Source organism: Lithobates pipiens, unplaced genomic scaffold (assembly GCF_037356315.1).
Source record: "Lithobates pipiens isolate NorthernLeopardFrog02 unplaced genomic scaffold, aLitPip1_a1.2 Scaffold_22, whole genome shotgun sequence".
Taxonomy (NCBI): domain Eukaryota; kingdom Metazoa; phylum Chordata; class Amphibia; order Anura; family Ranidae; genus Lithobates; species Lithobates pipiens.
In genome coordinates this window covers 317,926,233-317,938,508 of record NW_027507784.1, presented here as the reverse complement: position 1 = coordinate 317,938,508, position 12,276 = coordinate 317,926,233, and the positions used below count along the sequence as shown (strand labels likewise).

Genomic DNA, 12,276 nt, shown 5'->3' with positions numbered 1-12,276 from the left:
AGTAAACCCTTTCAAACCACTTTGACCTACAGGTAAGCCTAGATTAAGGCTTACCTGTAGGTCCAAGCAATATCTCCTAAACCTATATGGTTTAGGAGATATTTGCCCGAAAATGGGCACCGCTGTCTACGGCGCATGCGCCGTAGACAGCGGCGCGCAGGCGCACTAAATGCGGCAAGTCCAAGAATGGATCTGCCTAATTTGTCGACTCCCGTGCGCATGCGCGGGAGTGACGTCATCGCGGCGGAGCCGAATGGCAGCGGCGGAGCTGCGAGACGCGACTCCCGTGCGCATGCGCGAGAGTGACGTCATCGCGGCTTCGCCGCTGTCATTCGTCGGAGCTGCGAGACGCCACCAGCAAGATGGATGCGGCGGACTACAGGGGACAGCGGCGACTTCGCTGGCTCCTGTGTCAGGTAAGTGACACATAATGAGCTACTATGCGATGCACAGTAGTCCATTATGCTTTACCTTTGCAGGGAAAAAAAAGAGGAAGTAAACCCATCAGGGTTTACTTCCTCTTTAAAGTGTTACTAAACCCACAACAGTAAAATCAGTCTGTATATGCAGTAAAGCGTGCTTGTTATACTCACTGTGGAACCAAAAAGAGGTTAATCCTCTGCATTGTGTAAAAAGGCTGCTCGATCCTGTCTTCTCTGATCTTCCCCTTCTTCCATGGTCCCCAAACCATCTCCTGATAGAACAGAGCCTTGTGGGCAAGCTACCCTGACCCTCTGTCTGGACAGTGCAAATTGGCCCCTTTGCTAATCACATGCAATGTCCCAAAAAAATAAAAATAAACCCAACAACTCTAGCTATACACACCAAACTAAGCATAGTTTGGTGTGTATTGCTAGAGATTTTTTTTTGGGGGGGGGGGGGGGGAGTGCATGTGATTAGCACAGGGCCAATCAGCCCTGTCCAGATAGAGGGTCAGATGTCCTGCAGCCTCACAGGCCAGTCCGTGCAGAATGAAAACTCCACCTACGAGCTTTAAACCAGACACTAATAGAAGTCATAAGACTGCGATATACTGCCGATGAGGAAGGGTATTTAGCAGATTTACTCAAATAATTGCATTTCCAAGTTCTGTGTACTGTGGAAGACCAGATATAGTGAATACAGGCTCCTAGGTTTAGTAACGCTTTAAGGGCAGAGACTGATATAAAAGCATGTAAAGCACAGAATAAATTGTTGGTGCTATATAAATATCAAACATATACAGTATACACACACATAATAACCATTTAGTATGCCTTGGCACGTACCAGTACTGACAGGTCATCCAGCTCGAAGATGTCATCCGGGATCCCCGAATTTTTCAAATTGTTGGCTCGAGCTACAATAGCCTGGGGGCAAGCAGAGGAAGGGGGGGGGGGGTAAAAACATAAAAATAAGACTGATTGCAGAAAGAACAGACTTTAGATAAACCTGTCATTTCTTTCATTCCCATGCAGCTCTGTTCAGGCAAAAGAGAAAAGGAAAGCCGGGTGTAACCTGGGACTCTCCAGCCCACCCCCCCACCACCACCGAAAGGGGGAGAGAGGGAAAAAGTAACCACATGATGCCGAGGCTACTTGGGGGATTAAAGTCAAAATGAACCGTCAATATTTATCTCAGGAACACAGTCGGACTACATATACAGAAATAAAACGTACTGCTCCTTTACAACTCATTTACCCTTACAGCAGTCTCTGAAAAGCAATCTGTGGTGGATTGCTTTTCAGAGAGCAGTACAGGACTGACAAGCATTTAGCAACTTATACTGCCGCCTCCTGAATGCCTGTTTTTTTTTGTTCCACAGCTAAACAGGGTTTTGCATGGGAATACTGAGCCTAGCATTTAGCTTATGGTTGCACGGATACTGGTATTGGTGCCGATATGGAGTATTTTCATTAAAATGGATGGGCTTTGCATACCTTTTTTTTTGCTCATGAGTACGAGTACCAATACTTTCGGTCAAGTATTCGCCAATACTGAGTACCGATACCTTTGCATGTGATTTGAGCACATACAAAATGAATGGGCTCAGATTGCACTGCAAAGAATTGCATGCATGTGATTTGAACAGGAATGTGGTGCGATTCCTGTCAGAAACGCAGGCAGTTTCCTGCATCACGCCTGTGTGAACCCAGGCTTGTCATAGCGACTTCAGCCTTGGTTCACACAGGAGCGGTGGGGGAAACCGCATGCAATTCAGACTGGAATCGCACCGCATTCTTGTTCAAATCGCATGCAATTCTTTGCAGTGAGATTTGAGCATATTCATTTTGTATGGGCTCAAATTGCACGCAAAGGTATCGGTACTCAGTATTGGCGAGTACTTGACTGAAAGTATTGGCATTCGTACTCACCAGCAAAAAACAAAACAAAAAACACACTATCAGTGCAACCCTAGTTGCGATCCAGTTCACTTTGTTTGGCTGTGGCACTGCCCACTGAACGTGACAGAGGGATAATTTTTTGCCATGGTGGGTGTAAAGCTTCATCTGGCCACCATGTAGTTTTAAGGTGGGGGGGTGGGGGGGGGGGGGGGCTGAAACTCCACCACCTATTTTTACTGTCCCCCGACAACAAGTGAAAATATGCTCTTGGGCTTTAGTTCCCAAGTGCTGCTGCAAGGGTTAAAAGGTGTCAAACGACGAGTCAGACGTCTGCTCTCTGGTTCAGGTAGCAACCCAGATCTCCAGTGATCCAACATGCCCCCCTCCCCCCCTCCAATCCACAGGGATCTAGCGTGTGGCTGATTGGTGCAGGGTGGCCGGAGACCTGGGTTGTTGCTTTAGTGACTGCATTATAGTAATAAATACAAAGAGTTCAACTGCACTTTAAAAGCAAACCCTACTGCTTTGTCCTGAATTTCAGAATTGCTTTAAAATTATCCACAGCCGGTTACTGAGCATTATAAAAAGGCACACCAGAGTTTTTTTTCCCCCGGTATTGTTTTTATGAACACAGCTTCTCCTAGTTAAACATGATCCACATTATAAAGCTTACAAACCCATCTTTACAAATTCATCTGTAAAAGCCTAAATACATATCCTGGATCTGAACTGATTGAAGGGAGCGACAGACAAGACAATACTCCCCTTGTATGAATGAAAAGGGACACTGGCCGCTTCATTTAACCACAATGGGGTGATCTGTATAACAGGCCCTGTCACCCGTTCCTAAATTTCACAGAGGGAAGACAGAAAAAAAAAAAAACAATCCCCTGCAGCTGGAAAAACACAAAACCAACAACAACTGTCTAGACAAATCACTGATTGCTCTCCAGCATTGGAAGGGTTAAAGGGTGCTCTGCTCTGTCTGGTTTTGTGAGATTCCAGGCCGATACCCGTTTCACACGGGCTTTCTGATCAGGTCCGCTTGTCAGTCTTTCAGGCGGAGCCGATAGGATCCTGCAGTCTCTTTTATGAAGCGGTGGATGTCAGCAGACACATGTCCGCCAACACCCGCCGCCATCCGATCCAATTCTGTCTGCTAAAAACAGAGGGATGGTGGTCCAACTCCCTATCTATCCCATGGACCTGATGGTATTAAATGGAAAACAGGCAGTCCATTTCCATCCGATCTCCCCATAGAGGAGAGCGGTCTGGGTCTGTTCTGATAGAGAAGACACAGACCTGTAATCCGCCTGCTCAGGGGGGGGATGAGCGGAGACCGGCGGCTATGTGAACGGAATCTAAATATGGACAATTCTGCTCTAGTTTGAGAAACATCACCTGGAATATGCTGAGAAAGGTAACAGGACAATAAGGATGACTACTGTGTTTGTTAAAGTGGTTATATATACCCAGTGAAGTGACTGGCCTGATGCACAGAGATTAAACAAATCTTCCTATATAAGTTGTACCGGTTTATCTGCAGCCCTCTCTACATCTGTTCTAAGTGCAGAATTTATAATTCCCTGTTAGTAAGCTCCAGCGGGTGGAGTGAAACATGTTGGGGGGGGGGGGGGGGGGGATGTGGCCTGGTGGGGGTCCAGGCCAAAACTGCCATTTACCATCATACAGCAGGCCATCACTGAAGAGAAAGCTGCTCCAGGTGAGCACATTAGCCATCCATCCACAGCATAGCCAGGGTTTAGGTGATTGTCTTTCTGCAGACGAGCTGTGCTACCACCATCAAAAGAAATCCAGAATTCGGTGCAACACTTCACCTTTATCAATCCTTCATGCAAAAGACATCACACACAGTGCGGGGTACGGTAAAAGTTAACACGTTTGGTGCTGTGGCTAGAGCTTACTCATAAACTGGGATTATAAGTGCTAGCCAGAACGAGAAATGCATCAACTTTTACTGTACCCCGCACGGTCTATGATGTCTTTTGCATGAAGGATCAATAAAAGGTGAAGTGTTGCACCGAATTCCGGATTTCTTTTGATTGTATTATACAGCAGGTCTTGACTTAATGTGCAGATCTCAGCATACCTTATCACTCTCTACCAGAGTTCATAATGCTTGTCTGAGTTGTTAAAAAAAAAAAAAAAAAAAAAGAAAGTGGGCAGAAAGCTGAAATTACACACTGCAGGGCTCAGTGAGGAGAGCTCTGAGAGCTGATTGGAGGGAACTGACACACGCCCCTTCACACAACACACAGGAACAGAGCTGAGGCTGTCAATCAGCTTAAGGTCCCTCCCGTCACCCTTTTTTCCTCTTGGTGTCAGGAAAACTTGTTAGAAGGGATTCATGCATTATAGCGGGATATACTTTGTTCATAGCTCATGTCTGAGGTTTACTACCACTATAATTTACGGGCAGATTAGACAAGCGTGCAATAATCAGGAACCCCTGGTGCTGTTCTTATCGCAAGGGAATCATAACAAATAGCCAAGAAAATCAGTGCTGCTTTTTGTTTCCTTCACTGAGATTGGTTGGCCCAGAGGTGCCCACAGAAGGTACAGACTGTCCATACACCATAAATGGCTGGATCGAGGGACAACCATCTCTTCTCTATTGCACGTGGTTAAAAAAAAAAAAAATATATATATATATATTATAGATCCATTTGTTCTGTGCGAATGGGGGCAAAAACAAATATCAGTCCATTTTTTCTACAGTTTAAAATGTTATTCATTCATACAGAAGACAATTATTAGGAATATTCTTCATTCTGGGCATTAGATGGAGCTAATGATCATAGGAAATAAACACTTAGGCCTTGTTCACACTGTCTGAGCACGGGGATATCAAATCGGGAGCAGTGTGTCATTGCAGCCACCGCGTCCCAATTGACATTAAAGGGACTACCTGCACAGAGATGCACAAACACCTATGCATTCCCATGTGGGTAAACGAAGCTCCTGCATGGGCGTACGATGTAGTACACCCTGTGTGAACAAGGCCTAAAGCCCCATACACACTAACAAATTTTCTGCAGATTTTTTTCCTTCAGATTTACCAAAACCATGTAGTGCAAAGGCCTGACTGATTGCATACAAATTGAAACTCCTAAGGTTTGACCTCATAGTATATGGTTTTGGTAAATCTGAAGGGAAAAAAAATATCAGCAGAAAATCTGACAGTGTGTATAGGGCTTTATTCACTATAATAATAAGTGCCATCTAGTGGTTACAATGCAGTATTTTCCTGACTAAGTCTAGTCTGTATGAAGAACTACATTTGACCTGGAAAGAAAACAGCCCAACAACATTTTTTTTCCTCCATTCATACAGAAACAATGTACATGCAGCTTCACAGGATCAACATTTTTATCAATACACCCCAATGTGTATCTTTAGTCAATACACCAACTTTAATCCATATTTAGATTTTAAAGGAAATAACCTCAAGTGCTTAAAAGGTGTTGGTTTTTAAAATACAAAGCGATTGTTATTTTTATAAAATAAAATGTAAAACCTTCTACAATCATGTCATACTTACCTTTGCACAGAGCAGCCCTGATCCTCCTCTTCTCTGGTCCACCAGCCTGCACCAAGTGCCCCCATAGCAAGCCGTTGGCTATGAGGACACTCGTGCGGGCTCACTCCCAAGCCGGCTCGGCCACACCCCCATCCTCACTGGCTGTAATTGACAACAGCAAGAGCCATTGGCTCCCTCTGATGTCGGATTCAATGAGGAGGAAGAGAAATCGCTGTTCTCCTGCACAGCGCTGGATTGAAACCTGGCTCAGGCAAGTATAATAGGGGGCCAGGGGGGTTTAATGCTGCAGTCAGAAAGTTTTTTACTTTAATGCAGAAAATGCATTAAAAAGGTAAAAAAAAAATAAAAAAAAAAAAGACTTGTCAGGTGCCTTTCCTTAACAAGTCCTTGATACTTTGCTCTAGAGGTGAGCACACCCGAGTCATTCTGCCCCATACATGGTTAGGTATACTCACCCTCAGGCAGGGGAGAGAAGACAGCTCGCCATGTAGCGTGGTTAGGTTGTTGTGACTCACTGACAGATGCTCCTGAAAGAGGGAGAGAAAACCGATTACCAAACATCATTAAACTCCATTAAAGCCCACTTGAAGTCACAGAAATAGATATGCAGTCACACCTTGTACTAAAGCATCTTACCTCCACTTGCCTGTTGCGGGAGCTGCACTGGGTTTAAATGTGACTGTGCAGTTTAACAGACATCAGAGTTAGACCCGGTACATATACTAGAATATAAACTAAAATAACGTTGTACTGTACCTATAAAACATACTAATACATTTTCAACTTGTGGAATGTTTTACGATAATAAAGTGATTTCGCAGTATTACACTATGGAGGTTCCGTGTTTATTTTATGCCTGATGATGCTGCGATACTTGGCGGAGCTGACAGTCATTCAGATCCTGACGGCTACCACATCCTGGTTCCTGGTCATTCTATACCACCATTCCAGGGGCTCCTTGGTTTTTTCACCAAGCGCATCTGAGTAGGGTGGGGGTCTATCCTTCTGGTAAGCTGCTGTCATTTGATTTGGTGGAGGAACATGCAAGGGAATTCACACAGAAGAATGTGAACGTTACCAGGTCATATTTGGTTGGAATAAATGGACTTGTGTCATTTATGATCTTCTATATGCACTTTGGTGATTGCACATGATTCATTGCGTTCCCCTTACTGTAAGAGTTGATCATTTTTTTGTATGTTTTGTAAAAGGTATTTGGTTTATTTTGCTGATGAATATTTTGTATTTGGATATTCATGAGTGCTGCAGTACACACATTTTTTTTTATAGTTTGTTTAGCACTAAGCTTGGTTTTTTAGTTATACAATCAGCTTATGGCTGATCTGTGTATAACACATACATATATTAGACCTAGTCAGATGCACCCTCTTCCATTCTCAGCAATACAAGTCTATGTGAGGACACTTGTGATGAGGGTTGTGACTGGTCCTCAGCTCTGCTAGCACAGAGCACTGGAGTGAGAGAACAGGAAGTAAAAATGTCACCAAGTTTTTTTTTTTTTAAACAGCATTGCATAGCACATATGAGCCCTACATAACAGCATGTGGGGTACAGAGCTATGATGACATAACTAGCTGTGACACTTCTTTGAGGCTTTAATTCAATCAGTCGACGGTAGATGGGGTGAGATAGGAGAGCTACTCTAAATCCATTAAGCAACACAAACACCCCATCATATTATCGAAGCCGCTAACAAAAACCAACACAGAGAGCAAAGTTTATTTTCTCACTTTATGAAAAAGTTTGCAAGCAAGTGATTAAAGGATAAGTCCACCTTTAGGAGCATGTTACACCCTTATTTAGAGTTTAACATGCTCCTACTCGCCCATCTCCCACCACCAGCGCTCTTCCCCCTCCCTCGCCACTGGCGGGGTCTTATCCTCACATCTTCTGTCACAATTTAAAAAAACAGCGGGGCTCTGTCCACACAGCTGCATCATTCAGTTTCCTGTGAATGAGTAGACTACAAGTACCATCAACCACTTCAGTTGATGCCATGTAGCTCTCAATGAACTGCAAGGGTGTCAGTGATCTGCTGGTTGCTAGTGCAATACTTTACAGGATGCTAAAAAGAAAAAAAAAATTTTATTAAAATAAATGCAGATTTTATTACTGATGAGACTGCACTGATAGGTGACACCAGTGGCGTTGCTAGGGGGTGGCTATTGGGGCTACAGCCCCAAATCTGGGGCCCATACCCCCGAGTCTAGGGTTGCCACTTGTCCGCTTGGGCATGGTAAGATAGCTGGAGAGAAGAGTGTGTGTTCTCCTCCCTCCAGCCTGCAAAGAGACCAGAGAGTTAGGAGGTGGGCAGGACACAGCACTCAGCAGGAACACCAGAGGATTTGGATGTTGGAAAAGCACAGTACCCAACAGGGAGACAAGAGGTTGAGGGTGTGGGCACAAAACAGCACCCAGCAGGGAAACCAGAGGATTAGGATGTGGGCAGAGCACAGTACCCAGCAGGGAGACCAGAAGGTTAGGATGTGGGCAGAACATAGCACCCAGTAAGGACACCTGTGGACTAGGATGAAGAGACACTCGATGTACGGAGGGGCTCTCTGGGGACCCCGGTGTAAGTAGGGAGGCTCACTGGGGAACCCGGTGTAAGTAGGGAGGCTCACTGGGGAACCCGGTGTAAGTAGGGAGGCTCACTGGGGAACCCGGTGTAAGTAGGGAGGCTCACTGGGGAACCCGGTGTAAGTAGGGAGGCTCACTGGGGAACCCGGTGTAAGTAGGGAGGCTCACTGGGGAACCCGGTGTAAGTAGGGAGGCTCACTGGGGAACCCGGTGTAAGTAGGGAGGCTCACTGGGGAACCCGGTGTAAGTAGGGAGGCTCACTGGGGAACCCGGTGTAAGTAGGGAGGCTCACTGGGGAACCCGGTGTAAGTAGGGAGGCTCTCTGGGGGCTCATGGGATCCGCACTCAAATATGTAAAAATATATATTTATATCACACACACACACATATATACATATACACATATACACACACACACACACACACACACACACACACACACACACACACGTGTATGACTTTCTTTACTTCGCTGCTATGGGCTCTAGCCCCAGATCTTTTGTAGAACTAGCAACGCCCCCGGGTGACACCAATGAGGAAGCACTGATTGGCAGCACTGGTGGGACTACATGGATAATTAGGACACTGATAATCAGTGCCCATGTGCCTTTTACACAAGCCAGTTATCGGCTCTTCTCATGCTGTCAGCGTGAGTTAAGGAATTCTCATAACTGGCTTTTGTTTACATTGTGATCAGCTGTGATTGGACACAGCTGATCACGTGGTTAAGAGCCGCTGATTGGCTCTTTACCTTGATCTGTGACAAGCAGTTTCCAGGGGACACTGTGTTCATAGTGCGCCCCGGGCACGATCATGGGAGGATGTCATATGACAGCCTCCCAGAACTGGATGACCGCACTTGTACTCATTATTCAGCTATAGTGCTGTCAGCAAGTGATTAAAAGTACATCTAAAGCCACAACTTTATGCTTGTTTTGGGCGATGTGGGAAGCAGGGACAGACATCATACATACAGTCGTCAACAAAACAAGAGGTGATGGGAAATCTTTCAATAGGGACATTTGTTCTGGTGATAACTGTAAGTGGAGTTTTCCCCTCACTTCCTCTTATGTTTCTGGGGCAGGAAGTGTGGGGACAACTCATTGATAGGGTAATGGATGTCAAGAGGATGTTTTTTCTTCTTCCAGTTAAAAAGGACAGAAGCATTTTAACAAAATAAAAAAATGTAATAAGCACACAAAAAAAAGAAAAGTATTTATTCATCATGAGAATGTTGAAGGTCAACATTTCTGGCACTCATATGCAAAAGATCCCTGTGATGAAGATGACTTACCAACTTGTGCAGGGAAGAGAGCTCCTCTGGTAGGTAGCAGAGTCCGGTCCTGTTCAGTTTCAGCCATCTCAGGCTGGACATAGACTTCACATGTTCAGGAAAGTATCCCCCCTGCAGAGAGACACACAAGTAAACCGGAGTCCTGATTACTGGAGCAAACAGGTCAGATCCAAACCACAGAACCTACACTGATCACAAGAAATTTCCAAAAATTCTAAATACATTGATAACCCCTCTCCAAGAAAACCCATGACTGAAGCAGCAATTTACAAGTTAACATATCACATCTCAGAATAAATTACATAGTAATAGAACTGAATTCAGCATGAGGCATGTTTAAAGGATAAATTCACTTTTATTATTTTTTCCTACAAAAAAAAAAAATGCAAATTATTTTGCTGGAAAAAATAAAAAATAAAGTGCATTCTTGTGTTGCAGGAGCCTGGAAAGCATTGTACCCACGATCAGATCACTGATGTCATGCAGGTCTTCTGCAGATCTGTCAGTGTAGGCTTCCTCGTACCTACGTGGTAAAGGGGCAACAGTGGAAGGGTAGTAGATATATTTGTAAGGCAGTGCCCAATGAAAAAGCAGTACACATTGTTATACCAGACAGGAAGGGGGGGGTTGTATTAAAGTTAAGGTGACAGGTTTGCTTTAACCTTACCAAAGCAAATATATACATATAATTTTATATATTTATTTTGTAAAGGAAACCTGGGGCCTGCCATTGGTGGCCTTTGGAAAATGCCAGCTTCCTGGCTGCCACGTTTATGCTCTGGCTTCAAAATGTTATTAGTTACCATCCCAGAGTAAGCATAGAAATAAAAATAATTCTCACTTTTTTCTGACAACCATTTGTTACATGCTTGTTCCAAGTCTGTGAAAGAGCAATACTGTAATCAGGCAAAGCCAAGCAACTAGCATATTCAGAAGGAATCCAAACGACTACATAATTGAGCAGGAGGTCCACGAGAAAGGAGGAGACTTTCACCCTTGAAATGTGAAGGTTTTTCCTATTCCTGTTGTCTCCCTGGCTGTTGTATTCTTACCAGTGCTCTATCTGGGTACTATATGCTTCTATAGGTTTACAACATAATTTTTTTATATGTAAGAAGTGTGTGCGTGTGTGTGTGTGTGTGTGTGCGTGTGCATGTGCGTGCATATAAACACACAGTTTTTTTTACAAAAGTGAGTACACCCCTCACACTTGTGACAACACTGAAGAAACGACACTTTGCTACAATGTAAAGTAGTGAGTGCACAGCTTGTATAACAGTGTCAATTTGATGTCCCTTCAAAATAGATCAACGCACAGCCATTAATGTCTAAACCACTGGCAAGAAAAGCGAGTACACCCCTAAGTGAAAATGTCCAAATTGGGCCCAAAGTGTGAATATTTTGTGTGGCCACCATTATTTTCCAGCACTGCCTTAAAGAGGAAGTAAACCCTGATGGGTTTACTTCCTCTTTTTTTCCCTGCAAAGGTAAAGCATAATGGACTACTATGCATCGCATAGTAGCTCATTATGTGTCACTTACCTGACACAGGAGCCAGCGAAGTCGCCGCTGATCCCTGTAGTCCGCCGCGTCCATCTTGCTGGTGGCGTCTCGCAGCTCCGACCAATGACAGCGGCGCAACCGCGATGACGTCACTCCCACGCATGCGCACGGGAGTCGCGCCTCGCAGCTCCATTGCTGTCATACGGCGAAGCCGCGATGACGTCACTCCCGCGCATGCGCACGGGAGTCGACAAATTTGGCAAATCCATTCTTGGATTTGCCGCATTTAGTGCGCCTGCGCGCCGCTGTCTACGGCGCATGCGCCGTAGACAGCGGTGCCCATTTTCGGGCAAATATCTCCTAAACCATATAGGTTTAGGAGATATTGCTTGGACCTACAGGTAAGCCTTAATCTAGGCTTACCTATAGGTCCAAGTTGTTTGGAAGGGTTTACTTCCTCTTTAACCCTCTTGGGCATGAAGTTCACCAGAGCTTCACAGGTTGCCACTGGAGTCCTCTTCCACTCCTCCACGGCAATATCACAGAGCTGGTGGATGTTAGAGACCTTGCACTCCTCCACCTTCCGTTTAAGGATGCCCCACAGATGCTCAATAGGGATTAGGTCTGGAGACATGCTTGGCCAGTCCATCACCTTTACACTCAGCTTCTTTAGCAAGGCAGTGGTCATCTTGGAGGTGTGTTTGCGGTCATTATGTTGGAATACTGCCCTACGGCCCAGTCTCCTCTTCAGTATGTCACAGTACATGTTAGCATTCATGGTTCCTTCAATAAAACTGTAGCTCCCCATTGCCGGTGTTCTGCCATATAGCGTCCTGGCATCAGATACCGTCCGCCCCGTACTGCGCATGCACAGCACGGAGCAGAGGAGGCTTCGGAAGGTCTCCGAAGATGAACGGTGCCTGCGCCGTGAGTCGAGGTGGTAGCCCCACCATCCGAGTGGACATAGGGCTGGCAATATTAGAGGGCCCCTC

At 45.2% G+C, this 12,276-nt stretch overlaps 1 protein-coding gene across 2 annotated transcripts in view; it reads right to left on the bottom strand.

The window, feature by feature from the left end:
• The window catches only part of FLII (FLII actin remodeling protein), a 70,846-nt gene that overhangs the window by 41,669 nt on the left and 16,901 nt on the right, over positions 1-12,276 (bottom strand). For both annotated transcript variants that reach the window (XM_077449440.1, XM_077449441.1), the window contains exons 2-4: positions 9,782-9,892; positions 6,342-6,413; positions 1,269-1,349 (exon numbers count right to left, since the gene is read on the bottom strand). In XM_077449440.1, the coding sequence (XP_077305566.1) occupies positions 1,269-1,349; positions 6,342-6,413; positions 9,782-9,892 (264 nt within the window). The remainder of the gene's footprint in view (positions 1-1,268; positions 1,350-6,341; positions 6,414-9,781; positions 9,893-12,276) is intronic.